Source organism: Ictidomys tridecemlineatus, chromosome 11 (genome assembly GCF_052094955.1).
Source record: "Ictidomys tridecemlineatus isolate mIctTri1 chromosome 11, mIctTri1.hap1, whole genome shotgun sequence".
Taxonomy (NCBI): Eukaryota; Metazoa; Chordata; class Mammalia; order Rodentia; family Sciuridae; genus Ictidomys; species Ictidomys tridecemlineatus.
In genome coordinates this window covers 11,302,940-11,330,497 of record NC_135487.1, presented here as the reverse complement: position 1 = coordinate 11,330,497, position 27,558 = coordinate 11,302,940, and the positions used below count along the sequence as shown (strand labels likewise).

Here is a 27,558-nt window from a genome sequence, read left to right as displayed (position 1 = left end):
AGAGATTCTCAAAGGCCATAAGCTATTCATTTTCCCCTGTTCCATTGTCTTGAAATAATTTAGCTGTCAGCATAAATGTGGGAATATTTTTGTGACTCAGAGAAATTTTTATGTAGTTGAAATGGATGAAACTTGGATAACGGATGAAACTGGTCCCGACTCCATGACATACAGGAGGGGAGGAGGGGGAAGAGAGAGAGCGAGACGCAGGCCCTGCTCGGCCTCTGCACCCAGCCAGGTTCTCGCAAGCGCCTGGAGTCAGGGGCCAGGCCTCTGAGGGACCGAGGCCCCAGGCCCCCAAAGTGTGCCTCCTGTGGCTGCCCTCGGCCAGCCTCCCGCTCAGGAAGGTCAGACCTGCCACCAGGTCCTAGTGACACACCAGTCCTCCTGGCCCCAGGGCCCTTCCTCTCTCCCTGCGGGTGGACCCCGCCCTGCCTGGGTGGGTGGACAGGCGGGAGGCCCTGTGTCCTCCCAGACCAGCCAGGCATCTGCTGGACCAAGGTAAGGGGCTCTGTCCGGCCCTGGGTGGCTCTGAAGCCATCTGGGGGTGAGCGCAGGCCGGGGGCAGCAGATGGCGGAGGGGCTGGGCAGGCGCTGGCTGCAGGTGCTCCAGCCTCCATCCCCCACCTCCTCCGGTCTCAGCCTCAAAGGAGGAAGCTCCAGCCGCAGGGGCTGCCACCGACCCCCGGGCTCCTGCACCTGCCCCCTGCAGGCAAGCAGAGGGCGCTGCCTTTCTGGGGGACAGAGGCCCGGCTGGCCTCCTCCCTGGCCTCCTCCCCTGCAGGAGAAGGAGGCAGAAGTGGGCCTGGGGTCGGGGCGGGCAGGGGCAGACGTCCTGGGTCCTGCCCAGCGGGTCCGTTTCCCTAGCGCCCACCTCCTGGGCAGCAAGAGGGTGAGGGAAGGACAGGTCTGGTGCCCAGCCCCGCCCCACGGCCTCCTGCCTCCTGGAGCCCAGTCCCCAAGGCTCACGTGAGGGTCGGTGACGCGGCTCTCTGCCCTGAGGGCCGCTGAACGCCAGTGCCCACCCCGCTGCGCGTGGTCACCTGGCAGGAGGAAGGTGGTCCTGGTGGCGATGTTGATCTCCTGCAGATGCTCCAGCGTCTCCGTGTGGAAGAGGCGGATGGAGGAGCCGGAGGAGAAGGCCATCCACACGCCGCTGCCGGCCTTCACCATGTGCGTCACGCTCACCGCGGGGTCCTGGTGCGCCTCGAAGCTCTGCTGCAGGGAGCGGAGGGTGTCAGGCTGGGCAGGAAGGAACCCGAGGGCCACTGCGGGCCTGCCTGTCCCCGAGGCGCAAACACTCCCATGAGACTCCAGGCCACCACCAGGATGGCCCTGGGCTCCTGCCCGGGGAGAGGACCCTGGGAGCTCCCACGGGCTCCTCTCTGGTCCTGAGGGGTCACAGGTGTGTCCTCAGGCTGGGGGACAGAGAGCCACAGAGCAAAGAGCCCCGAGGAAGGGGCTGAGCTGCGGACTGGGAGCCCGGGGGTGGCAGGCTGGGGACACCATTCCACACTGCCGGACTTTTTCCCCTTTGGGCATGTGTGTAATTTTGACCTTAAACCAACAAAACCTTTTCTTTCCTTTTTTAACAAAAAAGAAGATACACAGGGTCAGGCTGCCCACCACTGCAGGAGGGAGTCCAGGTCCTAACTCGGCCTCCTCGGAGGCCCTGGCCCACCGCCCTCCCCACAGGCTCCCTGTGCTGTGGGCCGAGCAGGCCTGGGCCTGGTGACTCTCAGCACCCACCATCTCCGGGCCTCTGCCCTCGGGACGACCTGTCCACACGCTCATGCCAACTGTCTACCTCCGCATCTGGGGGACGCGCCTGTCCCAGGAAGCGTCTCCAGCCACGCACAACCGGCCACTTCCTTCCGCCCGGGGTCTCTGGCATCTAGCTGGGCACATGGGTGCCTTGTGTGGCCCCATGTCACTCCACCCGGGACTCCGAGGACGGACACCAGCACCCGCTGCGTGACAGGCCCGCCCGCGGCAGAAGCCGGTCACAGAGTGAATGACGGGTCGGGCTGGGGCCCGGGTGGAGCGCTCGCCGGGCACACGGAGGCCTGGTTGGACCCTCAGCACCACGTAAACTACAGTAAGGAAGCTGTGTCCACCACCACTAAGAAGTAAATCAGGAAAAACGAGGGAAGGACGGACCCCGACTGTCCCTCAGGTAGATGACCAGACGCACCAAGCCAGGGACAGCCCAAATGCGCACCCTGGGGACAGCTGTAACGCGGTCTCCTGTGCGACCAACGCAGGAAAGGTGACCCGACGTGGGCGGGAGCAAAGAGGAGCAGCGCCCACGGACCCTGCTGTCCAGGCTTCTGAGGTCCCGTGTTTCCATAAGAGGCTGCTCAGGCAGCGGGACAACCGGAAGCAACTTTAATTTGGAATCTGCGATTCACCCCATTTTCTCAATGGCATCACCAACTGTGCCTCGGTTTCCCCACTTGTAAGGGGGACCTGGGTGCCTCGTAAGGTCTCGTTCCTTCAGCAGATGCTCCTGCATTTAGCTATGTGCCCCTGGGTGGGCTCAGCGTAGGTCTAAGTAATAACATGAAGGAAAGAGCCCTGGCATGACTGGGAGAAGAGTATTCTGGGTAGAAGGCACGGGAGATGCAAAGGCCCTGAGGCAGGAAGGAGAACAGGAGGCTAGAGACGGGGTCATGGTGGCAAGACCAGGTGGGAAAGGCAGGCTTCCCAGGGGTCCATGGTGAGGAATTGGTTAGGTACGTGCTGCAGGGCTGAGCTGGTGACACCTGTGCAGGGAGGGGCCAAGCTCCTGGTCTGGCCTGGACGGCCCTGCGTGACCGCAGCACTTGGCCCCCCTGGCCTGGAGAGCCCCCGAGAGCCCTGGCTCCGTTCTGACTCAGACCATCCACGGAGCTGGAGGGTGGGTGGTGGGTCCCCTGGAGGAACCCAGAGGGCAACATGGTAAGGTGTCCAGCAAGACCGCCTTCCCGAGCTGGCCACGGACGGCTGGGCTGGGCGACGCTGGAGGCAGGGTCCATCCTGTGGCCACCAGAGCAGAATCCCAGTGCCCCCAACAGCTCGCCCTGGGCAGGGGCCCCAGGCATGAGGACGGGGTCTCCCGCGGGCCTGGGTGGGCTCAGGCTCTGGGCTCCTGGGGGCAGGCGGTGCCTCCCAGCACCTCCCCACACCAGTGGAGTCCAGGGGCAGGAGGCTCCCTGACCTCTAGGGGACTCCGAGCCTCCTCAGGCCTCCTCTGGTCCCCGCAGCATAGCAGGGTCACAGGACCCCAGTGGAGAAGCGCCTGCTCCTTATGGTGGCTCTTTGTTCCTGAGGAGGGCCCAAGAGGACACCCGGGCCTCAGCCTAGGCACCATCCCGAGGCTGGGGGCGCCCTGGGCATCTCTGCCAGCGGCAGGTGGACGGCTGGGCAGCGGCAGCAGGGGGCTCAGCTTTGTCCACACTCTTCCTAGGAGCAGCAAGGCCCTCCCCGCACACCCAGGACACACGCACACCCAGGACACATGCACACCAGGACACACGCACACCATCACACACACACACAAAATACTCGCACACCCAGGACACTATGACACACGCACACCCACGACACATGCACACCCATGACACACACACACCAGGACACACACACACCAGGACACACACACACCAGGACACACACACACCAGGACACACGCACACCCATGACACATGCACGACACACGCACACCCAGGACACCATGACACACACACACTCATGACACAAGCACACCATGACACATACACACCCACGACACACGCACACCCACGACACATGCACACTATGACACACGCACACAACACTCACACACCCAGGACACCATGACACATGCAAACCCACGATACACGCACACCCATGACACACGTACACGACACACGCACACCCACGGGAGGAGTGGGCACGGCCAGCCTCTGCGGGCCCAGGAGCAGTCCCTGCCTGGGGAAAGGCCGAAGGCTGAAGGCGAGAGGCTGGGCCTCCGTCTGAGTCTGCAGCCCGCCCGCCACCCGCTGCCACCATCTAATTAAAGAGATGCCCAGCGGGTCCAGGCTCATTTCTCCAGAGCCCTAACAAGTGGCCTCCAGGCCCCGGGGGCTTGGCAGAGGCCTGTGAGAACCTGCGGCCAGAGCGGGGGAGGTGGGGCGGAGGCCGGGAAGTGGCCCCTCCAGTCCCGCCCAGGCCTCAGTCACCTCTGGGCTTGGCCAGCTGGGCCTGCCCCAGGCCCCCATCGAGCTGCAGTCCCACCTGGGCCTGGAACCTGGGCCTCCCAGGTGCAGGGCAGGGAGCAGGTGGAACCAGGGAATGTGCAGAATCCCCCAGGTGAGGCGGGCAGCGAGGCCGGCTCAGGCCGCCCTCTGGCCCGGGGCTGATGAGCCTGCAGCCATTTTGTTTTGCAAACAAGGTGTTGGTTGGGGAGGAGCTCAGGAGCCGGCGCCAGGCCTGCTCTCCTCCTGGGCAGCCACGCGCTGCCCTCCTGGCTCTGCAGCCCCAGCCCTCGGCTGGCCGCTTGGCACCTCTGGGCCCGGTTCCCGTCCCTGGCCAGGCGCAAGGCCCAGGAGGGTGGGGGGCCTCTAGGAGGCCCCACCCGCAGGGAGGGCCCTGCCCACACCCTGGGCCCCTCTCTGCAGGGGACACAGGCACAGAGGGGCAAGGAAGCACTGAGGAGGACGGGGAGGGGTCCAGGGCCAAGTCCAAGCAACCGCCCCCGAGAGAGGAGAGGGCTGGACCCCTGCACGCGGGGCTCTGCGGGACAGGCAGAGTGACGTCAGGCTCCCGACGGGGACGGCAGGACACAGTCGTGGACTCCGGGTCACCTAGGGTCAGGTGGAGGCAGGAAGCCCTGGAGGGGGTCTGCCACGGGGCAGGACGTACACACGGACCTGCTGCCACCCGCAGGGGACCCGGAAGTCACAGGTACGGAGAACGCCGCACCACGGCCCCGCAGACCGCAGACGGCAGACCCCGCCTTCCACCCGAGATCAGGGCGCGGGCGCGGGACAGGGGCACAGGACGGTGCACGGCTTCCCCACAGCGCCTGGCCAGTCGCCAAGGCCACCGGGAGCCACCTCCAGGGAGGGACCACAGCACTGGCCTGGGCTTCTCAGAAAGTCGGGATCATGGATAAGAGGAAAGCAGAGGGACTTCCCAGATGGGGGACCCTCCCAGATGGGGGACCTCCCAGATGGGGGGAGTCAGGAGAAGACAGAAACACGTGTGGGATCCGGGGCTGGGCCCGGATGGGGAGGGCAGGGGGTTTCTGGGGACTTAGAAAACTACGCATCTGGACAATGTTGGGATACGTGGGCACTGGGGCGAGGCTCCTGGGGAGGACGCTACTGCAGTCATGTAGGCGATGCGCTAGGACGCTGCAGCCAGAGAAGGGCTGTCTGACACTGACTTTCCAGTGACTTGGGAGGCTGAGGCAGGAGGATCTCAAGTTGGAGGCCAGCCTCGGCAACTTGGCAAGACCCTGCCTCAAGATGAACATTATAAATGACGTGTGTCCGTAATGTGGCAGGGTACGAATAACAGCAGATCTAACAGTCGTTAACTACGTGAAGAATCGGTGTGTGTTCACTGTCTTCATCTTTCAACTTTCTGCAGTTTTTCAAAATAAAAAGTCGTGGGGTAAAAGGCAAAGTTATTTTTCTAAAAAGGGGGGCTGGCAGCTATGGGCCGGGTCCAGGTGGGCCCCAGGCTCTGGCCCGCCCCTCTCTGCTGAGAGGCTCGGCCTCCTCACCTGTCTGTGACTGAGGACAGAAGGGAGCGTGTCTTTCGGGGCGTGGAGGACTGGATTGAGTGCCCTGGGCCCACCCAAGCCTCAGCCCCTGCCCGGCCCCGCACGGGCGGTTCCAGGTGAGTGGCCTGCTCCAATAGTGCTGACACAGCCAGCCTCGTCTGCAGTATTTATGTGGCTCCAGGTGACGCTTTGGTGCCCGGGTTCCATAAATTCCCAGGGTGAGCAGCTCGGCACTCAGAGTCGCACTCAGAGTCGGCACTCAGAGTCGTTAGAGCAGAGCCGTTAGAGCCGTCGCAGGAGCTTGCCCCGCCCTCGGCGGCGCCAGGAGCTCCCGCCAGGAAGCGGGCTGCAGAGCTTCCCACCCAGGTGCTGCCCAGCACCAGGCCGTCCCAAAGCTGGGCTGGGCTTCAGAGGAGGAGGAGCAGCGGGCGGCAGAGAGCCCCACCTGACCTCCCCAGGCCTCCCCAGGCCTCGGGGCACCTCCAGCTCAGCTCCACCAGGGCCGAGGGGAGAGGCTCTGGCCTCACTCCCTGCCTGGCCACACGCCCGGGGGTCACCGGGCAAGCGCTGGCTGTGACTTCCCATACGGCCTCCCTGGTCCCTGCAGCCAGTCTGGGAGGGGCCTGGCCACCCATCCTCACCAGGGGAAGGACTCAAGCTTCAAGGAACAACGGGTGTGGGGGTCGCTTGGCCAGCAAGAGGACAGGGAGCCAGGTGCAGTGGCACACCCGTAATCCCAGCAGCTCGGGAGGCTGAGGAGGAGGATCGCAAGTTCAAAGCCAGCCTCAGGCACTTAGTGAGGCGCTGAGCAACTCAGGGAGACTCTGTCTCTAATAAAATACAGAATGGCCCAGCGGTCCAGTGCCCTGAGTTCAGTCCCTGGTCCCTCACAAAAGCCACCAGCACAGACCCTCCCCTTTGTCCATCTCACCCTCATCAATGCTTCTCAGCCCAGGAAACAGCCGCCTGATGATCGCAGTCACCCTGCTGGGGAATGCGGCAAGGCTGGATTCGAACCCAGGGCCACCAGCTTGGCCCCGTCACCAGGCCTGTCCAGGGGGTGCACTGGGGGGTCTGAGCTCCAGGAAGTCCTCAGTCCTTGAAGCGAACCAGGGGGGACACCCACACCCACACTCTACCCCACGCCGCAGACAGGTGGGTCGCACAAAATCTGGTGTCTCCGGTTCATTTCTCAAGAAAAATGATGAGCGGGTTTTTGGGTTTTGCCAACAGCTCGAGAGTCTGCAAAGCACTTTCCCCCAAATGTTAACCCCCACTCAGGGCCTGCCCGCTGCCCCCACACAGGAGGGGCCCAGAAGTCAAGGTGACACTAGACGCACTAAGGCGCCCTGCAGAGAGCCGCGTGCAAGGCTGCGCCCAGCTCTGAGCCTGGAGGGAGAGGCCGGCTGTGGCCCTTCGCTGCCCTCTGCAGGGGGAGCATCTGGAGCCCCCCCCCCCCGCCCGCTGTCACTAACCCTATTTCATTTCCTTTTGTCTCTTCGGATTGCAGAGCCCGCCAGCGTGGACATCTGTGGAGGGTGGGCCGCTGGCCACCTCTGCTGTGTGTCCTGCCCTGTCCCTGCCCAGCCATGCAGAACCATAAGGGGCCAGGTGGCTCCTGTGTGCCCCACAGAATCCCTGCAAACCCGAGAGGAAGGAAGGAAGGTCACTGAGCCTTGGCCAGAGGAGGACTTGGAGGCCCAGAGGGATGTGACCTGTGCAGGATGCAGTGGGGCGGAGCAGAGGGGCAGTAAGGCCATGGCCTAGAGCCAGAGTTAGGTCCCAACAGGGCGGTTTCCCGCCTCAGCCTCCTCAGGGCGGACATGAGGGTAAGAAGGACGGTGGGTAAGACTGCAGGAGCCGCTGCAGCCTCAGTGTCCTGTGCTCAGCATCAACTCGAGAGGTGACCAGGGCTCCACCAGCTGCTGCTGGCCCGGTGCCCTCCCAGGCAGGGGGGCTGGGAGAGCCTGAGGCAGCGGGTGGAGCGCAGCGTGGCCCCTGCCGAGGGCAAGACCAGCACAGAGGACAGTCCACCAGGACGAGACAGGGAACTCGGCGGAGGGCACAGGGGCCGATCCACCCCGGAGAGGGGGTCCACGCAGCCCGGGGAGGGAAGCAGAGCAAGAGAGAGCCTGGAGGACAGACGGACGAGAGAGAGGACACGGACGTGTCAGAGCAGCCGCGAGACAGGGTGGGAGACTGTTCCTAGAGACGTTTTCCATCCAGGCAGGAAGGCGTCCGGGACAACGAGGCTCCGGGTGGGTCCCTGGCCACAGCGGAGTCTGCAGGCCAGCGCCTCCTCCCTGCCCCGTCATCTGTGCCCGGCAGGCCCCGGGTCACAGGGGACACACTGTGAGGACACAGTGGGGCAGGGAGACTCACTCCTGCTCATGCCCCCGTGGGGAGGGATGGGGGAGGGAGCTGGGACCCGGGGCCCAGAGGAGCCGGGGGCTGGGGGCCGCGGGCAGGAGTCCCAGGGGCTGGTAAGGTTCTGCCAAACCAAAGGGCGGGAAGCAGGCCGGGGCTGGGGGGCTGCGGTGGGCGCCCGGGCAGGGGCCACTGCCCTCCTCCCCAGTGGGCAAGGCCCCCAACCCAGGGCCCGACTCTGCCGCAGGCTGGACCTGTGCTGGCCACGGTCTGTCTCACCACCCCCACCAGGGGGCGCCGGCCTCTCCCAGGTCTCCAGGGCAGCGGCCCCGCCCAGGAGGCAGGGAGCCCAGGAGGCAGAGCCCGCCCAGGGCAGATGGGGAGACGGGGTGGGGGAGGACCCTGAGGAAGGCGCTCCTGGTGCCCTGCAGGCCCTGGGACGCGGCTGGGACAGACAGCAAAGGAGGGAGGTAGTCTCAACAGCCACTGCCACCGCAGGGTGACACAGAGGGAGGAACAAGACGCTGTCCCCTGTGAACGGGCGGGCGGGGAGTAGGGACAGGCAGGCCACAAATCCACAAGACACAGGGAGCGCAGGGCACAGCAGGGCAGAGGCCAGCGGCTCCAGGCGAGGGCTCTGGAGTCACCAGTGCCTGCGGTCACCATGCGCTGGTGACCCCCGGGCCCTGCAAGTCCCCTGGCCACAGTGAACAAGGGCCAACGCTCAGGCTGCTCCTCCCCCCAGGCTCGCCCTGAGAGCTGTGTTCCTGGAGCAGCCCAGGTGTGGGCGGGTGTCACAGCGTCCCTGTTGTCACCGGCAGGGAGACTGAGGCACGAGGGCAGCGAGCCGGGGCCTGAGCCAGCCCAGCTCTGAGCCACAGGCCCAGGGCCTTCAGGGCACCAGAGCGCCTCCCTCAGGTCCTCCAGGGCCACCCCGTGCGGCCTCCAGGCCTCAGGGGCCACCACACACCTGCCAGCCTGGACCACGTGGGCCGCCTCTGTGGCTCCCCGCCCTCCCTGCAGGCCCCGGTTCCTGCCCGCACCTCAGGCCAGCGCGGCCAGGTCTGCAGCTCTCTGCTCCCTGGGCATCTGCCTCCCTCCCTGCTGCCGGGCACAGAGGGCTGGGCCCCTCGAAGAGCCACCGAGGAGGGGGTCACACATTCCAGTGGGGGCCACATAAAGGTCTGAGCTCTTCCAGGTGAGGAAACGGGCCCAGAGCCCTGTCCCTGGGCCACCTCCTGCCCCAGAGGAAGATGCTGGAGATAGCTCCTCCCAACCTGCAGGGCCACGGGGCCAGCGGGCCACCCAGTGTGATGACTGATGACGTCCTGACCCTCTCCAAGCCCATCCCCTCCCACTCCTCACAGGCTTCCTGCAGGAATTTCAGCTGGGCGTCTGACCTCAATCCTTCCTGCTGCTGGAAATGGCTCACCCTCCTTCTGCACTTTTTCCTGCCAGAGCTCCCGGTAGTTCCCTGCTCTCTCAGAAATCGATTTCTCACCTTTCCCTTGTCTAATTTTAATTTGAGCAAGGAACAGACGACAACGACAAGGACACACATTAGAAAATACAGATGATCAAGCCAGGTGTGGTGTCTACGCCTGCAATCCCAGCAGCTTGGAGGCTGAGGCAGGAGGATCACAAGTTCAAGGCCAGCCTCAGCAACTTAATGAGGCCCTAAGCAACTTAGCGAGACCCTGCCTCAAAATAAAAAATAAGGGGCTAGGGATGGGGCTCAGCTGGTGGAGCGCCCGCCTCACATGCCCCAGGCGCGGGGTTCCATCCCCAGCACCACAACAAGAAAAAGTAAGAAGGGCTGGGGTGCGGCTCAGCGGCCAAGGACCCCTCCTGGGCTCAATTCCTGGTACCAGAAAAAAAAGGCTGCCGCCAGCTGGTCCCAGACGCCCCCACCCTGCGCCCCGGCCCCTGGGGGAACCTGGTGGGTTCGCTCCCCAATTTGCATACCATTACCCAGGAAGCCCCGCGCCTGGATCTCACTTTTGCGAATTCCCACCCGTTCCGTGTCATAAATAAGATGGAGACAGAAAACTAATACAGCTCAGTGATGCATTATTCATGCTGCGCCGCGAGTGGTGATGGATTTAGGGCCGCTGATACATGCAAACTAAGTTTGGGCCCTAAACGTGGAAATTAAGGGTGGGGGAGGCAGCAGTGCGTGGGGTGCCAGGGGGACTCGAGGGGCACAGGGTGTCCAGGAGCCCAGAAGTTTCTCCTGCCTGCGCTCAGGGACCCAAAGCACCCGCGTCCGGGTTGTGCAGAGGCACCCGTGGGAGGCCGGAGGGGACTCGCTGGACAGTGACGGGCGCTGTGGGAAGCCCTCCCACTGCCGAGCTGGCAGAGTCAAGTGCCCGGTCAACGGTCCTGCGCGCGCCCACACCCCGCACCCACCCCCCCTTCCACACCTGGGCAGGCGCCACGGCCTGCGCCGTTCCCCGAGGTCTGTCCTCTGCCTCGACTGGGCCCCTCCTGAGCCCCAGGCCATGTCCCGCCTGCAGAGCCTGGTTAGTGCCAGCCACACCTTCACGAGGCCAGGAAGACGTGTGCAGCCACCAGGCTGCCCGAGGCACGGCATGGCCGCTGTCCCCACAGGTCCCTCCCAGGGGCCGGAGCCCTAGACAAGCCCTTCTCCCTCATGACTCCCCTCCCCGGTGTGGCCTCCTGCCACTTCCAGGACCACGGGGCTCCGGAGACACTTCCCAGGCCCCAGCCTGAGCCGCCACCAGTTCTCAGCCTCCCCCCAGGAGCAGAGTGCACCCCACGTCCCTGCATCTCAAGGCCCCGGAGCACCTGGACTCCAAGACCCAGGCGGGTGCCACGCCCACCCAAACACCCCCTGGAGGCCGCCCGGGGCAGGCCAGGTCCCCTCTACCCAGCGCTGCGTCCCTGCGGTGCAGACAGGCGACAGTAACCAAGGCGGTGTCTTCAGAAGGACTCACGGGGCTGTAAACAGGTCACGTGTTAAGCCCTGACCAGGGCAGGTGGCCGCTGGAGCAGTGGCCAGGGTGGCCTCACCTAAGGAGGCAGCAGTCCGGCTGTGGCCTGAGTGACGGAGACAGGCCACGCAGGGGCAGGAAGGGTGTTCCAGGCCGAGGGAACAGCAGGGGCAGAGGGTGTGAGAAGGAGGCCCGGCCCCTCTGTGCGGCCAGCCCCGGGGGGCCAGTTCGTCTCTCAGCGTTCACAGCCCAGCTGCTCCCCCATCCATGAGCCAGGGAGGCAAGGCCCAGGCCAGGAGGGTCAGGGAGCAGCCTGCCCGGGCCCTGACCACCTCGGCTCTGCAGAGAGCGTCCACACGCTGCAGGCCTCCTGTCACACTGTCCCCAATGTGTTTCTTGTAAATTAAGATGCCACAATCATCCCCAGCCAGCTTCCCCTCCAGCGATCGCGGGAAATGAACTCCAGACGACTGGATCAGGCTTTGAAGGTGGCGATCCAGATAATGAACACGGGACGCGCTGTTGACACAGGCCCCGGTGCGCCGCATTATTATTTAACAGGCCCCACTCGGCTCCGCGGGGATCGAGGGGCTGAGCAGGCAGCTGGCAGCCAGGGCAGAGCCCGAGGCAGAGGCGCTCCGCGGAGGGAGGAGGCCAGGCCCCCAGCCTCACACATCGCCACACTGGCCCTGCTGGGGGCTCTGCTTGCCTTCCCACACACGCCCCCTGGGGGTCTGGGCCCTCCTGCCTCTCCAGCACCTGCTGCACCCGGGCTTGCCCCTCCCGGTGCTCCGGGCACTGGGGTGAGGCTCTGCCCACTGGACCCTGGGCCCCCGAGGAGCCGAGACCCGTTCCCTTCAGCACCTCCTCCACGGCCAGGAAGTCCCCCGCTGCTGCCCATGACCCAGGCACAGGGGAGCAGGTCCACAGGTCGGTTCTTGTCCTGGAAGACATGCTGGCGAGCAAAGCAGGCAAGAGGTCCAGAGGGGGGTCCCAGAGTGACATCTGAGAGGGACAAAAAGCTGGGCCAGTGCAGCACAAAGGAGCCCACACGGGTAAGGAGGAAGGAGGAGGCCTGTGCTCAAATCCTGACTCTGCCTCTTTCTAGCTGTTTGACTTTAGGCAAATTACTTAACCTCTCTGTTCCCGTGTTTCCTCATCTGTGGAATGGGAATAATATGATAATGCCCATCTCAGAGGGTTGTTTGAGCATGAAATTTACACCTGTAAAGCAGTTCAGCTCATGCCCGAATGCTGGTTAGCATTGCTGCTTACAGATGGGAGGACCCAGGGGAGCCGCTTAGAATCCACAGAACCCCAGGCTGACCGAGGACTTCACACAGGGCCACCTCGAGTCCTGGGAGAGTCTGCGCCAGGCCCCCCTGCAGCCTCGCGGGTGATGCCAGGCAGGACAGGCACCGGAAGCCCATCCGAGACCACAGGGAGAGCAAGCCAGTGGCAGCGGCCCCGTCTCTGACCCGACTGGCCGTGAGCGCAGGACCCAGGAGAGGGTCGGATGGGCACTAGCAGCAGCCAGAGGCCTTCACCAGGGCCCCAGCACCGAGGCCGCGGCTTCTTGGCCCCACCAAGCTGCGGAGTTGGCGCACCCTGTTGCCGAGTGCGTGGCTGTGTGTGCCGCGGGCGGCCCCTGCACAGAGACGGGTTCCCAGGCCCCGCCCACCACCTCTCCTACGCAGCAGCCTGGCCTCGTCCTGGGGCTCAGCCCAATCACCTGTGACCGACAGTCCCCAGCTAGGCCAGTGCTCCGACCTGCTAACAAATGGCCAATTCACAGCTGTACGAGAGTGACCAGGGCACGTGAAGTCCACCCTCAAACAGAGGCACGTGTGGGGCCACCTGGCCAGCAGGTGCCATGCCCACTCCACCTGGGCCAGGGGGCAGCTCACACAAATGCAGAACCCAAACAAACCAAGTGACCAAGTGACTGCAATGGCCCCAAAACCAGCTCAGGGAGCCATATCCAAGTCTCACTCCAGCTGCCCAGGACAGACAGTGGGGTCTGGCAGGTGGTGACCACAGCTGCCGTCCAGGCTGAGCCAGGAACATGCCCCTGGGACCAGGGCCTCAAGCCAGGATCTGAGGCCGCGCGGAGCTTGGCCCAGGGTGAGGTGGCCCCAGCAGCCTCCTCCGTGTCATCTGAAGGCCCAGGACGGCTGTGTCCACAGGAGCCAGGCCTCAGCACGGCTGGGGCCCATGGCACGAGTCCTCAGGCACAGTCCAAGGACAAGACCCTCCCCATGCCCACAGGCACCAGCATGTGACTCGGGGTCCAGACCCCAGCCCGGAGCTGTGGACCCAGCCGTCACAGCAGCCGGGGGACGCAGGTCAGGGGCAACGCGGGTCCCTCTGCTCCCGACACACTGTCCAGGCCTCCCCTGCACACGCCCAGGAGCCAGAGAGCACAGGAAGGGCCAGCAAGGGCGGGCCCACAGCAGCCCACTGGGCAGGGCCACAGGCTGCGGGACGGACCTACCTGAGTCTGCAAGGTGGTGGCATCCAGGACGGTGACCTGCGGCCCACAGCTGGCCCACACGGCGTCCTCCAGGCTCAGCAGGGTGCGAATGGGCCCCGGCCCCACGGCCAGGCTCACGGGAGGGCTCTCCAGGTCCCACAGGACCCCGCCTGCAGGGACAGGGAAGGCAGGTCAGGGGCGGCGAGGGCCAGCGGGGCCCCACACGGCAGCCCCCTCCGTGGCCCTTCTCCCTCCTTCCTGCTGGACGCTCCGACCCCTCTCTGCCCCCAACATTCATGCTCCACCCCTGGGGACCACACGGGAACCCTGCCCTCCCCCGGCCCCATCCGTCCAGCGCCCAGCACTGGCTCCAGGGGCCGGGCAGACTCACGGGATGTCCCGGGAAGCTGCTGGAGGGGGCGGCAGCAGCCGAGCCACCACCCTGGGCGCGGGGAGCACGGAGCCCAGGGCCCTGGTGGCTGCCGAGACGAAGAGCCAACACCAGTGGGGGAGACCCGCCACGTCCACCCCGGGCCCTGCAGGGGGCAGCATGACACAGTGGGAAGCGTCCTGGGCCCGGAGTCCAGGGAGCTGGGGGCTGGACCTGGCTCTGCTCCCAGCTCAGTGGCTCATCCCTCCGTCCTCCGAGCCCAGCCCTGGCTGTCCACTGGGGAAGGGAGGTGGGACGCGGTCCCTGGGGACTTCTCGGACCTGGCTCGTCCCGACTGCAGGGGGAGCTCCCGGGGCCTTCCCGCCGGCTCCACACCTGCGCGGACTCTCCGGGACCCGCCCCTCTGGAGGCACTGCTGCGGCCAGGTGAGCAGGAGGCCCCGGGGCACCTGCTGTCCTGCCCCTTGCTCAGCTCCCCCGAGAGCCACTGCCTGGCACCCAACAGCAAGCACAAACCAAGCCCCAGGTCTGGACCCCCTGTGGGGGCCACGTCCCTCTGTCACACCCTCCCTCACCCTCCGGGGGCTGTGGGAACCTTCCAGAACCTGCACTCCCGGGCACATACTTCCCCCGAGTGACAGGCCCGTCATCTGGGGCCCAGCCTGGGGTGGCCTGGGCATGGCCACCCTGGAGGGACAGGCAGCCCGGCCCTGGCAGGCCCTCCTCTCTGAATCAGTTAGGGTGACAAGATGGGGCACAGTTGTCTCCAAAGCTGGAGGGGCACCAGGGTCCTGCCTGGTTGTGGTAGGACAGCATACCCCCCCGGGGCCAGGCCTGGCCACCATTTCCTCCCTCCCTCCCTCCTCTCCCCACCTGCAAGCCAGGTCCCCTGCTGCCCTGCTGACTACGACTGGCAGAAGCCCAGCTCAGCTAAGAATTGGGGAATAGGGACCCCAAACCCAGACTGCTCCTTCCAGTCCACAAGCATGAGCAGGTGCGAAGCAGGATGGGCCAGAGCCTGGGGCCTGGAGCTTCTGAATAACCTCGGGTTCCAGGACTTCCGCTGGCCCTCGGAGCCTCGGTTTCCTCATCTGTGAAGTGGGCGTGCTGACCACCCCTCTGCAGCTCTGGATGCTGTGGGAGCTCAGGAAATACGTGTGGAGAGCCCTTGGCACACGCTAAGCATACGGCCGGGGCACTGACAGCTGCCACCAGCCACACAGCCGTTTCCTCTGGGGGACTCGTCTGCCTGTTCCGAACCTCAGCACAGCACGTTCATCACCCACGTCAGAGCTCAACGCACCCCTGCACACTGCCCCTGTCGTTTGGCATCGTTTGCCACAGACATATCTGTCTGCAGAAGCAGGTACTGATGTCACTGAATTAAGGTGACAACAGAGACCCAGAGCTGAGAACTTGCACAAAGCCACCAAGGGATATCGGCCAAGTTGCATTTGAACTCAGCTCTGGCTCTGGCCTAACTTCCTCCAGATCTCCTGCCACTCAGGTTTCTGAAGGCCCCAGGCTAGGACTGGAGTCTGGGAGAGATAAGTGGCCAGAGGCAGCCAGGCCTCCAGAGGGACACTGACCCCCACCAGGAGCCCAGAGCCATGAAACACAAGGCTCTCAGCGCCCCCCTGTGGCCAGGGTGAGAGGTGCTTGTGGCTGCTAAAGTGGGGCTAGGACCCCTTTCAGGCCGGACAATACCCCAAAAACTGGGAAGTGGGGTCACTCGTGGGCACAGCAGTGACGGCCACCAGAGCCCTGCACACTGTGCTGGAGCAGCCTCCCTGGCCGCTGGAGGCAGGGGCCGGGGCCGAGAGTCCCCCGGGTCACACGAGCTCTGACCACCACCCCTGCGTGCTGAGACCCTGGAGCCCAGGACAGGACTGCCCCGGGGCAGAATGCGAACGTGTGACCCCGCCCAGGCCACGACGTCAGAAGTGCCACTGCACAGAGTGCCCGCCAGAGGCTCCTGGGGGCACCCTGAACAGAGGCTGCCCTTGCTGGCCTGGGTTTCCAGTGGGCACCACAGAGCAGACCTTTGTCCTCTAGGCCCTTGCCAGCCCAGGTGCTGGCCTCTGAGATGATAAAGGCAGTCGCTGGAGCTCTGGACCCCCCGGGGCCACGTCCCTCTGTCACACCCTCCCTCAGCCTCTGCGGGCTGTGGAACCTTCCAGAACCTGCACTCCCAGGCACACACAGGCCCGTCATCTGGGCCAGGCACCAGTCCTCACAGCCAGCAGGGAGGTGACGCTTCTCAGCAAAGTACCTTCAGGAGGCTGGCCCTCCTCCCCCAGCCCCAGCCCGCGGGGGACAGCCCTCTGGGTCTCCAGGGGTCCAGTTCCAGCGGGTGGCAGGAGGCTGAGAGAGACCCAGTGGCAGCCCTGCGGGTGAGTAGTTAGGGACGCTGATGCGGTGACAAACACGGGCGGCTCCACCTTCAGAGCCACCCGAGGGTGTCGCACCCCACCTCAAGGGCAGGAAGCCGAGGCTTGGGGAGGCGGAGCCTGCACCCCAGGCAGCCTGAAGCCCGCCCCCAGCCCTGGCGCCACCGGCCTCCCGGCCTCCAGCCCCCGCAGCCCACCCCCCACACTGCAGGTCCTGCCTGGTCACCGCCCAAGGCCACCACGAGCGAGCGGGTGGGAGCCAGGCAAGGCAAGGCCTCTCCCAGAAGCCTCCGGGCTACCGCCAACCAAACCGCCAGAGCAGCTCCTGAGGCACTGGGGCCACCACTCGCTCGTCCCCAGCAGGGGCCAGCTGTTTCTCTGCTCCCCTCCCCTCCCCTCCCCGTAGCGCTAGACCAACCCGAGGCGCTGGCATGGGGGTCTCCTTTCCCCGGCTGCCTGCTGTCACCTCCCCGCCAGACCAGCTGCTCTCCTGCCTCCTGGCCTCTGTGCCCAGAATGCCACTCCTCCCGCGCCCCGTGGGCCCGGCCACTTCTCAGTGCCCAGCTCCGGGATCCACCTGCCCCACTGGGCAGCGGATCTCAGGCAGCCCCATCCTGCCCCCGAGCGCTCGGCACAGGCAGGGGCTGGTGCCTGCTGCCTGGTGACTGACTGATCTGTCCCCCCTGGAGAGTGTCCACTCCACAACAGGACACATGCCCACCCTGTGGCCCTCTGCCACATCCATGTGCCACAGGGGCTCGGTGGACACTGTGGGCCAAGGTGTGCAAGGGCCAGTGGGCACAGCAGCCCTGCTGGGGCAGGCCCAGCCCCTGCCTGAGAGGCCCAGCCCCTGCCTGGAGAGGCCCAATCTCGGAGGCAGGACGCCCGGGTTGGGGTCCGGCCCCTTCATGGGACTCTGGGCTTCCCTTCCCAGCTAGGAGGTGGGGGTAAGGGGCCAGAGGTCCCCACGCTCTCTGGTTCTAATCAACTGCCAGGCAGGTCCGAGCCCCAGGATAAAAGTCAATGGTCGCACCCCAAATTCCTTTATGGACTGAACTGTGTCTCCCCAGGTCCAGTTCGCTGAGCCTAGCCCCCACCTGAGAGCCTGCCTTGCTTAGAAGCAGTGTCCTCGCAGATGCAGGAGGTACAGGCGGGTTCCACTGGAGCCCACTGGGCCCCGAGTCCAGGGTGGCCACAGTCCTTATGAAAAGGGGGGATGTGGGCACCAGGACGTGTGCGTGGGGAGAAGGCCACGTGAACACCAGTCACCCCACAGCCAAGGGCTGCCAGAGGCCACAGAGAGCTCTGAGGCCTCTGGAGGCGCGTGGCCCCGCGGACACTGTGACCTTGGGTGAAAGCCACACATTGGTAGTTGGCTACACAGCAGCACCCCAGCCCTGCCTGCGCCCCGAATCACCAAGTCAGGAGCCGGGGGCAAAGGGTGGGAAGCAACCCAAACTGGGGCCGGGCAGGGCAGGCTCGGGGACTCGGCGGGCGGTCCCTTCGGAGCCGTCCAAGCCTCCCCATCCCCGAGCCCGTGTTTACATTCACACACACGCTCGTCTGACGGTGAGAGGAATTTTCCCCTCCTTCTTACCCCTTTAATTAAAAACTATAAATGCCTTATCAAAAGCTAATTAAAAATACCAACACAGTGCCAAGTGGCAGGAAAAAAAGAGCCAGCTCAGGGCGAATACCCGCTTACAACCGCGGGCAGAGGCCACGAGAGCGCAGCGCCCGGGCGGATCTCGGGCTTCATCCGCTTCCCAGGGGCACCTGAGGCCAGCCCCGCATGCCACTCGGCCCTCATCATCAAACTGGTGAGCACAGGACAAGGGGACTGTGACACTCATGTGGCCACAGACAAGCTGCACCGTCTTAGCATCTGGGACCATGCAGCCCAAGACCACAGGGCTGCAGGGAGACTGGGGGGCGGGTGCCCAGGCCAGGTCCCCACCCATCCAGGAGCACAGCAGCCCAGCCGCTGCCAGCCCTGCCCTCCAGCCACGGCCATATGAGGGCTCACCCCTGCTGGACACCCCCCGGCAGGGCCTGCACCTCACTTCCATGGAGCCCTCTCACCCAGCAGGACCCTGGGCAGTGGGTGCAAGCACCATCCCCATTTTGCAAACACAAGGCCCAAGGCATAGAGGAGAAGCCACTTACAAGGGACACAGCTGTCCCAGGGCAAGCCTGAACAGGAAGCCAGGTCTCTCCAAGCCCACAGTCCCTCTCTTACCCACTGGTCTCTGCCCACGGGCTTCACGCCTGCAGGACAGTGAGCCCCCTTCCTGCAGGGATTCATGGAGGGACACTTTACGTGCAACCCCAGAGGGGCTCCCGGGCCCGAACCCTCCAGCACACAGAATCCCGGGGGATGTTTGCTCCTTGACCTGCCCCTGCAGCCTCCCCGGGAGGACTCGCACCCCCGCCAGCCCCAGGACCACCCCAGGCCCTGCCCACTGTCCTCACCGCTGGTCCGAGGGTAGGCGATGAGTGTCCCGTCCTGCAGGCCGGCCAGCAGGTGGGAGGGGCTGTGCCGCAGGCAGAGCACGGGCTGCAGGCCTGGGCTCCTGCAGGTCGCCAGGCACTGGGTGCCGGTGTCCACGCTGCCGTAGAGCAGGATGCTGCAGAGAGGCCAAGTCCACCACAGCTCACTGGGCGCTCACGCCACGTCCCCACGCGGCCGTCCAGCTGTGTGGCTGTTCTCTCTGCAGGGGTTTGGGCTTGGCCAAGGGTGGCTTTTCAGGGTGGCACCGGCCTGGCCTGCATCATGAGGGTGACCCCGGGGCTCCAGGGGGGTAGGATGGAGGGGGAGGGGCCCGAGTTCAATCTGGATGGGCCTCCTCCTAGCCCAGACCGCTGAGCCTCGGTTCTTGCCAAGACACAGGGCCACGATGCCCTGGCCAGGGGACACATCACGTGCCTCCCGGATGTACTTTGAAGGGTGCTGCTAGGGACAGGAAGTTAGGCTCACAGGCCAGAGGTGGGAGGCCACAACAGGACTGTCCAAGGACACGTCCAGAGACAGAAGGCAGAGCAGGGCTCTGGTGGGGCTGGCGGGAAGGGGTGACTGCTGAACACCGCCGTGGGATTGTGGGACTAGTGAGAATGTTGTGGAACCAGACAGTGGCTATTGGAAGCCACTTTCAAATGGTTAAAATGGTGAATTTTATATTGGAAAAAAAAAATAAAAGGTGTCCCCAGGGTCCTTCCTGAGTCCAGGCCCTGGCTGGGCACTCAGCTCCAGACGCAGCCTGGACTCTGCAGAGCTGGGAGTGGCTCCGGGTCAGCTCTGCTTGGAGACTGAGTGTCCCCCTGTGGGAAGTGGGTGGGGCAGCCCTGCACCCTGGACTGCTGAGAGTATAGTAGGTGCTCAGCAAACACCCTCTGCCTCTCCAGGAGGGGTGACAAGCAGGACACGGGAGGACAGGCACAGCAATGCCAGGCCAGTCCTCACCTTCACCGCTGGTCCGAGGGTAGGTGACGAGTGACCCGTCCTGCAGGCCGTTCGGGGACGAGCACCCCTCCCCTGCCGGCTGCACCCACGTCTATCTGACTTGCCAAACCCCACGCTGGCCACCAACCAGCAGGGACCTCACAACCTGAGCACATCCTGGGACCTCGGCCCCCAGCGGGGAATGGAGGCCATGGGGGGTGCACACTCCATGAGAGCAGGGACCTGGAGGACCCACGCCCCCACATCTACAGGGACTCCCAGGGCACTGCATCGGGGGTCTGCCCCTTCATGGAGGAGAGGCTAAAGCTGAGAGCCAGCCCGGAAGGCCGGGCCGAGGTCGGAACCCAGACCGAGGCGCCAGTGTCTCCCGGGCAGTGACACAGCCTGGGAGTAAGAAGACAGGCCACCTCGGCCCCCACAGGGGCGTCTCTGTCCCCATGTGCAGGGGGAGGCCGGGTCGCCTGCCCCCTGGCCCTGCAGGCCGCCCCGCCCTCCCCGGCCCTTCACCTGCCGTCCTGGAGGCCCAGGCAGATGGCGGGACGCACTGGGGCGGGCTCCGCGCTCCTGCTCTCATCGCCCTCGGCCTCCTCCTCGGGTTCCGGAATGTACTCCATGCAAAGCACGGGGGCCGCCAGCGGGAAGGACTTGACCGTGCGGGGCGACGGCCGGTTCAGGGAGAAGATCTCCACCTGGCCCCCTGCGCCCTCCTGCCCGCCCCCGACCTGGGGGCAGAGACGGGGAGGCCATCAGGGGGGCCACGGAGGGAGGGGCCTGCTGCTCAGGGACCCCCCAACTCCTCCCAGCACTGAGGTTAGACACCACAGGAGCCCCCTCCTGCCCACACCATCCTGTGGTCACAGGGTCACTCGGCTCCAGCAGCAGAGCAACAAGCTGGTTTGGGGAACCAATAGAAAACAGGAGCCGGAAAGATGAGCTCCCGCAGCCTCCCCTCCCCTCCCCTGCAGGGGGCGCCACCCGGCCGCAGTGAGCATCTAGGTCTCCTTCAGATGCTCCACTGTCACGTTCACTGTGTCACCCTGGGTCTGGCACGGGGTATGCGCTTAATGTATACCTGGATGGGTGCACGGGTGGGTGGGTAGGTGGAGGATGGGTGCATGGGAGGGTGGGTAGGTAGAGAATGGACGCATGGGTGGGTGGGTAGGTGGAGGATGGGTGCAGGGAGGGAGGGTAGGTGGAGGATGGGTGCAGGGTGGGTGGGTAGGTGGAGGATGGGTGCAGGGTGGGTGGGTAGGTGGAGGATGGGTGCAGGGAGGGTGGGTAGGTGGAGGATGGACGCATGGGAGGGTGGGTAGGTGGAGGATGGACGCATGGGAGGGTGGGTAGGTGGAGGATGGGTGCATGGGAGGGTGGGTAGGTGGAGGATGGGTGCATGGGAGGGTGGGTAGGTGGAGGATGGGTGCATGGGAGGGTGGGTAGGTGGAGGATGGGTGCAGGGTGGGTGGGTAGGTGGAGGATGGGTGCAGGGTGGGTGGGTAGGTGGAGGATGGGTGCAGGGTGGGTGGGTAGGTGGAGGATGGGTGCATGGGAGGGTGGGTAGGTGGAGGATGGACACATGGGAGGGTGGGTAGGTGGAGGATGGGTGCAGGGTGGGTGGGTAGGTGGAGGATGGGTGCAGGGTGGGTGGGTAGGTGGAGGATGGGTGCAGGGTGGGTGGGTAGGTGGAGGATGGGTGCATGGGAGGGTGGGTAGGTGGAGGATGGGTGCAGGGAGGGTGGGTAGGTGGTGGATGGGTGCATGGGAGGGTGAGTAGGTGGAGGATGGGTGCAGGGAGGGTGGGTAGGTGGAGGATGGGTGCAGGGAGGGTGGGTAGGTGGAGGATGGGTGCAGGGTGGGTGGGTAGGTGGAGGATGGGTGCAGGGAGGGTGGGTAGGTGGAGGATGGGTGCAGGGAGGGTGGGTAGGTGGAGGATGGGTGCAGGGTGGGTGGGTAGGTGGAGGATGGGTGCAGGGAGGGTGGGTAAGTGGAGGATGAGTGCATGGGAGGGTGGGTGGGTAGATGAACGAGTGGGGTGGATGAAGGATGGATAGAGAGATGGAAAGATGGAAGGCTGGAGGGATAGGTGGTTAGGCAGATGATGGAAGGGTGCATGGAGGAAAGAATGGATGGACGGATGCACGGATGGACGGAGGGATGGACGGGTGGAGAATCCATGGGTGTGTGGGTTGACGGATGGATACATGGTGTAGGATGGATGACTGGATTCACGGATGGCTGCGTGGATGATTGGTGGGTGGGTGGACAGGTGGGTGGACAGGCAGATAGATGGGTGGTGGGTAGGAGAATGAGTGGACAGGTGGATGGATGGTGCACACATGAACGGGCAGGTGGCCACGTGCTAGATGACGGGGAAACGGGAAGAGGAGTCCGTCTCCGAGGGGCTCTGGGCTGGACCTGACGGTGAGCCAGGCCGTGCACCCCGTGCCAGGGGCCACAGACGGCCGGGCGTTCTGAGGCTGGAACCCCAGACAGGAGAGACAGGACCGGCACCCCCGGGAGCATCTGGACTGAGAGGCTGTGCCAGGAATCCCAGAGAGGTGGCTGGAATGGGCGTGGCCTGGGCAGCGGCAAGCTCTCTGAGCCCCGGCCGGCCAGGGTGAGACCCCTTCGTCCCCTTCACAGCGCTACGGCCCATGCCGTCTCTGGCCTGTGCCCTGGCCTTCTGCTGCCCAGGAGAGGTTGCAGCTCCCACCTCCTGGCACAGTGCCCGGCTCTGAAGGTCCCCAGGAAGACCCTGGTGGACGGAGCAGCTCCGTGGGCAGCTCTCTCCCCCGACCGCCCACCCCAAGGTCAGAGTCCTGGCTGGGTGGGGATGGAGGTGTGGGCGGGGGTACTCACCCAGAGGTAGCCCTGCGGAAGGGAAGTGCTGACAGCCGAGAAGCCCAGCAGGGGACAGTTGACAGGACTGTGGACCAGGGCCCCCAGCTGCAGAGACAGAGATGGCGCAGGGGGTTAACCACGGAGGTGTCAAGACGTCAACGTCTGGCAGATTCCCGGGCCCCTCCAGCTCCACGGAGGAGCACTCCTGGTGTGAGCCAGGAAAGCCACGCAAGCCACAGGGTCCCCAGGCAGCTCCTCTGCGACACTCTTCTGGGATGAGGTCCCCAAGGGCCAGGGCCAGCTACAGGTCACACAGGTGAGTGGCAGGGCCTGGCCCACCTGCTCCCTCCCTGGCCCCTGCATCCTCCAGAGATCCAGCCAGAGGCAGGGACCACGCTGCAGGGAACCTGCAGTACCAGAGGGCTGGTAGCACATGGAGGCTAGGGGTTCTGTCTGTCACCAGTTGTCACCATGGGCCACCTGCTGCTTGTCCCAACTCCTGCATCCCCAAAGCCCACGGGGAGTGGCCTCTTGGAACCCCGTTTCCTGAGCCAGACCTGCCAGGAGAGTGGCGCATGAGGACGGGCGGGAGGGTGTAGAGGACACAGGACCGGGGCCCTTTCCCAGGCAGGTGCTGCCCTCTGCTGGTGCTGGAGGCCCAGCTGCCCCAGCTCTGGTGGCACATTCTAAGGAAACTCCTGGTGGCCCGAGGAGGCCACATCTTGCAGCCTCCTCAGACTGCAGCTGGCCATCTTGAAGCCCAGCAGGGTCTCGATCCACTCAAGGCCACACAGCCCGTCAGAAGCAGAGGCAGGGACAGAATTCAAACTCCTGTCCTGGTCCGGGGTCCTGCCTGTGCTCCAGCTGCATTCTACCCAGGAGCCAGGTCAGGGGCCTTGGACTCTGGGGGCCGCCTCTGCTGGCAGAGAGCACCTCAAGGAGGAGGCTTCCTAACCCTGGCCTCCTGGACCCCGCTCTCTTCCTCTTTGGCCCTCCGGGCTGAGGGGGCTGCTGCTCTCCTCCAGAGGAGGGGGCCATGGCAACTCCAGCCGGCCCTGATGTCGGCTGAATCAACAGAACCGGGTCGGAGATGATGGCAAAACCTCCGGCGGCCCCTTGGTGGCAAGCCTGGCCCACGCCGGGAGCTGACTTCCAAACCCAGGCGCCCGAGCAGAGCGGAGGGTGAGGCCGTGGAGGAGCCGGCTGGGCTGCCCCGTCCAGGCACATGAGTTCCTTGTGAGCTAAGTGGGCCCACATCCCCGGAGGGCGGTGGGGCCTGCAGAGGGTGTGGGCAGCCCTGAGCCCGGTGCTGGACAGCTGGTGCCTGGGGAGCCGCGGCCTTCTGCACAGCAACTCAGCCAGCAGCCGGGCGGGCTATGCAGGGGGCCAGTCGGGGTGGGGGCTGCCACAGATGGGCACTGGCGCAGTTAGCAGGTCCCAGAATGCTGTGTTTTGGAACTGGCTTGAGTGTGTGCCCCAAAGTGCTGGAAGCTTGTCCCAGGGTGGCAATGCTGGGGTGTGGGCCCTTTTAGAGATGGGAGGAGCTGAGGGGGGAGCAGGGGGAGGTGATTCAGTCACTGGGCACTGCCCTTGGAAGGAATTAAGGTCCTTCTCGTACAACACCAGTTAGTTTCCAAGAGAATGAGCTACTATATAAAGAGTGAGCCGGGCCCCCAAATCCTTCTGGCTCCTCTCGCCATGTGATCACTCTCACAAGTGCCGTTATAATGCCATCACCCTGAGACCTCATCAGAGGCCAAACAGATAGGTGGGGTACACTTCAGCTTGGACTTCAGACTCCAAGACTGTGAGTTAAATAAACTTCTTTTCCTTATAAAGTTCCCAGCCTTAAGTATTTGGTTATAGCACAGAAAGCAGATAAACCCCAACCAATAGCAGTTCTGTTACAGAGGCCGGTGAAGATGCAGACAAGGCTGCTCAGCTACAGTGCTGGGCCCTGGCCATCCTGGCCACAGCCCCTGCAGGCCAGGACCATGCCCTATTGCCCAAGGCACGAGGGTCTTAAAGCATGTCACAGTGCACAGCACCCAGCCTGGTACCAAGAGACAACCTGGGAGCCGGCAGAGGCCGGGCGGGAGGCCCAGGCAGCACCCCGCGTGCTCACACCTGCTCCTGCCGCAGTGGCCAAGGCCCTGGCTCTCCAAGCTCTGGTGCACCAGGCCGCCGGCACGGAGCTGCTGGGGCCGTCTGTGTGATCTGGGGTGGGAGGGGCATGAGACAGCAGCAACAGGTCTCAGGGACTAGCGTGGGACCACTCAGTTTCAGTATGTCCCCCAGGAGCCCACAGGCCATTTCCCGCGGACATTCACAGTCCCCTCAACCAGCATGGAGGCTCCTCAGGACCCAGTAGGAAGGGCTGTGCGGGATGAGGATGCTCCGGCCACGCGTCCCCGAGCCCGAGAGCTCCAGGGGGAGGTCTTGGGGCCCTCGACCCAGGTTGGGGGTAACGGAGAGTCCCAGACACAGGGGTCCCCAAGAATCACTTCCCTATGGACTCTGGCCTCCACCCCAGGCCCTGATCCCAGCCTTTATTTACCAAAAAATAAAAACAGCCAAACCACAGGCTAGAGTCTGTTGAGTTGGGGTTTTTTTTCAAAGTATTGCATTAAAATATTATTTATCTTGATTATTGAGATTTGGGGCACCTGCATAAATTTGGCAGCTGAAGCAAGGGCCTTACTGACCTTTCCTGGGGCCCAGCCCTGGCCTCCACACCACAGCAGGCCCCTGCACTGGCCTCTGATCCGTCCCCTACTAGCCCCCATGGCCACTCTCTACAGCTCTCTGCCAGCCAGAAGGATCCGAGGGACGCAAAATGAGTCAGAGGGTGCTGGTCTCAGGCTGGGGACAGCCCAGGGCTTTCCGTGGCTCTGACAGTAAATCCAAGCCTGCTCAGCCTGACCACCCACTGACCTCAGTGCTCACTGCCAGGATCTGAGTGTCCCCTCTGAAACTCATGTCGACAGTTAATTGCAACGACAACAGCAGAAAAAATGAGGACTTTAAAAGATAATTAGGCCATGAGGGCATTTTGTGGCAGAGGGTTCCTGATAATGGAGAGTTCGGCCCAATTTCCTCTCACAGGCGCGCCTGCGCTTCCACCTCCCACCACAGGGTGGCGCAGCGCCAAGGCCCTCTGCAGATGCCAGCGCCACACTTTGGACGGTTCTGGAGAGCCGTGAGCCAGTAACTGCTGTTCCTTGTAGGCTGCTGGCCTGGGCTTTCGGGTACCGCTGCCGAGGACAAACTAGAGCAGCTCCTGCCACCAGGCGGCAGCCACACCAGCCCCCGCGGCTGCCATCTTGGCCTCTGGGTTGGTTCCTCTACTTGGACCTTCCTTGCCCTGGGGCCCTTCTGCCATTCAGGTCTCTGCCACCTCCTCCTGACTCCGTGGTCCCCTCAGTGTCTCTGCTGGACGGCTCTCCGTCTCCTTGCCGGGTCCTGCCTACCTCTGCCCTGGACTGAGAGCTGCGTAGTCACCACTGTATTCCCAGGGTCTAGCACACAGTAGGTGCTCAGAAATTACACGTGAGTGGAGACAGATGAACAAACGAATGAACAAACGGACTTACATCTCAGGGCTGTTCTTTCAGCTGTTAGACCCCAGTCTACTGCCCATCCGCAAGTCTCCTGGACTATTTATCTGGCCTGGGTCCCACGCTTGCTCTCCCGTCCCCAGAGCTGAGATGTCCTCATCTGCCTGGGAGAGGAGGGACACAGTTGATCCAGATGGAGGGGTGGGCTCTGCTAGGACATAAGGGACAGGTGACCGGCGGGGGCTGTGCTAGGACCGTGGGGCTGGCATCAGGCGGAGTAAGCTTCCGATTCCTGGATGCGTCCGTCCCTCACTAGCTGAAATCACGTCACCTGTCTAGCCTTCTTCCTAATCTGTGGGACAGATACAGACACAGGCCAGAGCAGTCACAGGGCTTTTGCAAACATCAAGACCAGAGAAGGACCACCGGGCACAGAGCCGCACGGCCGGCTCGACACAGCACGGTGGCTGCAGAGCACCCATGGCCGAGGTGGCCCCACGCCAGCGCAGCCCCCGCCTGGCAGCATCCGGAAGGGCCTGACCCACAGCGCCTGGCACAGCCCTCCAGCACGTTCCGGAGTCAGGCCACCGACGGATGAGATCATTCCTTCATCTCAGAATAACGGGATTTTCCCCTCGCGGACCCCTGCTGGCACTCACCCCCACGCTCGTGGTGGGGCAGCCGACTCTGGGCCTACCCAAGGGTGGGCCAGAGCCGTCCGCAAGCAGTGGAGCAGCTGCTGGCCCCCAGCACCGGGCCTCTCCACCAACGGGGCTCCCTGGAAAGCCTGGTTCCCCCTCAACCGCCGCCGCGGGGTGCACTCACCTGCAGGCTGAGGGCCCGGGAGGAGAAGGCGGGGACGCAGCAGGCCAGGATGGGGCACCAGAAGGGGGCTCTGCTCTTCCTGTCCTCGTCTGGACACAGCCAGCCCGGCTGGTTCTCTTCCCCTGCGGCACGAGGAAGGCGGTCGGTGAGCCAGTCAGAGTCGCCCGGCCAGCAGGGAGCAGCTCAAGGCCAGGGCCACTCAGGCCCAGGGCACTGACCCTCACAGGGACCCACAATGCCTGGCCAGGTGACCCCCACACTCCTGCCCGTCTGAGATGGACTTGGCCACGGGCCCTGGGCAGGGAGCTGGGAAGCTCAGGGCGGAGTCCCTGCCTGACCCGGTCACCGAGCACCCTTGGTCCTCTCTCACCCATCCAACAGGGGTGAGCAAGACACCGTCACCTGCCGATGCGACAAGCATCCAGTAAAATAACAGAAGGGAAAGGGATTCAGTTAAACACTGAGATGTCAAGGGCGCAGCGGTCACACCCGTAAGCCCAGGAGCTCGGGAGGCTGAGGCAAGAGGATCGCGAGTTCAAAGCCAGCCTCCAT

General features: G+C 64.3%; 1 protein-coding gene across 18 annotated transcripts in view; it reads right to left on the bottom strand.

The window, feature by feature from the left end:
- The window catches only part of Arhgef10l (Rho guanine nucleotide exchange factor 10 like), a 124,406-nt gene that overhangs the window by 6,059 nt on the left and 90,789 nt on the right, over positions 1-27,558 (bottom strand). For 17 of the 18 annotated variants that reach the window (XM_078025412.1, XM_078025410.1, XM_078025416.1 and 14 more), the window contains 6 exons: positions 27,007-27,128; positions 22,643-22,729; positions 20,294-20,508; positions 18,799-18,953; positions 13,568-13,716; positions 1,044-1,218 (listed from right to left, as the gene is read on the bottom strand). In XM_078025412.1, the coding sequence (XP_077881538.1) occupies positions 1,044-1,218; positions 13,568-13,716; positions 18,799-18,953; positions 20,294-20,508; positions 22,643-22,729; positions 27,007-27,128 (903 nt within the window). The remainder of the gene's footprint in view (positions 1-1,043; positions 1,219-13,567; positions 13,717-18,798; positions 18,954-20,293; positions 20,509-22,642; positions 22,730-27,006; positions 27,129-27,558) is intronic. The other variant, XM_078025415.1, reaches the window with a different exon arrangement.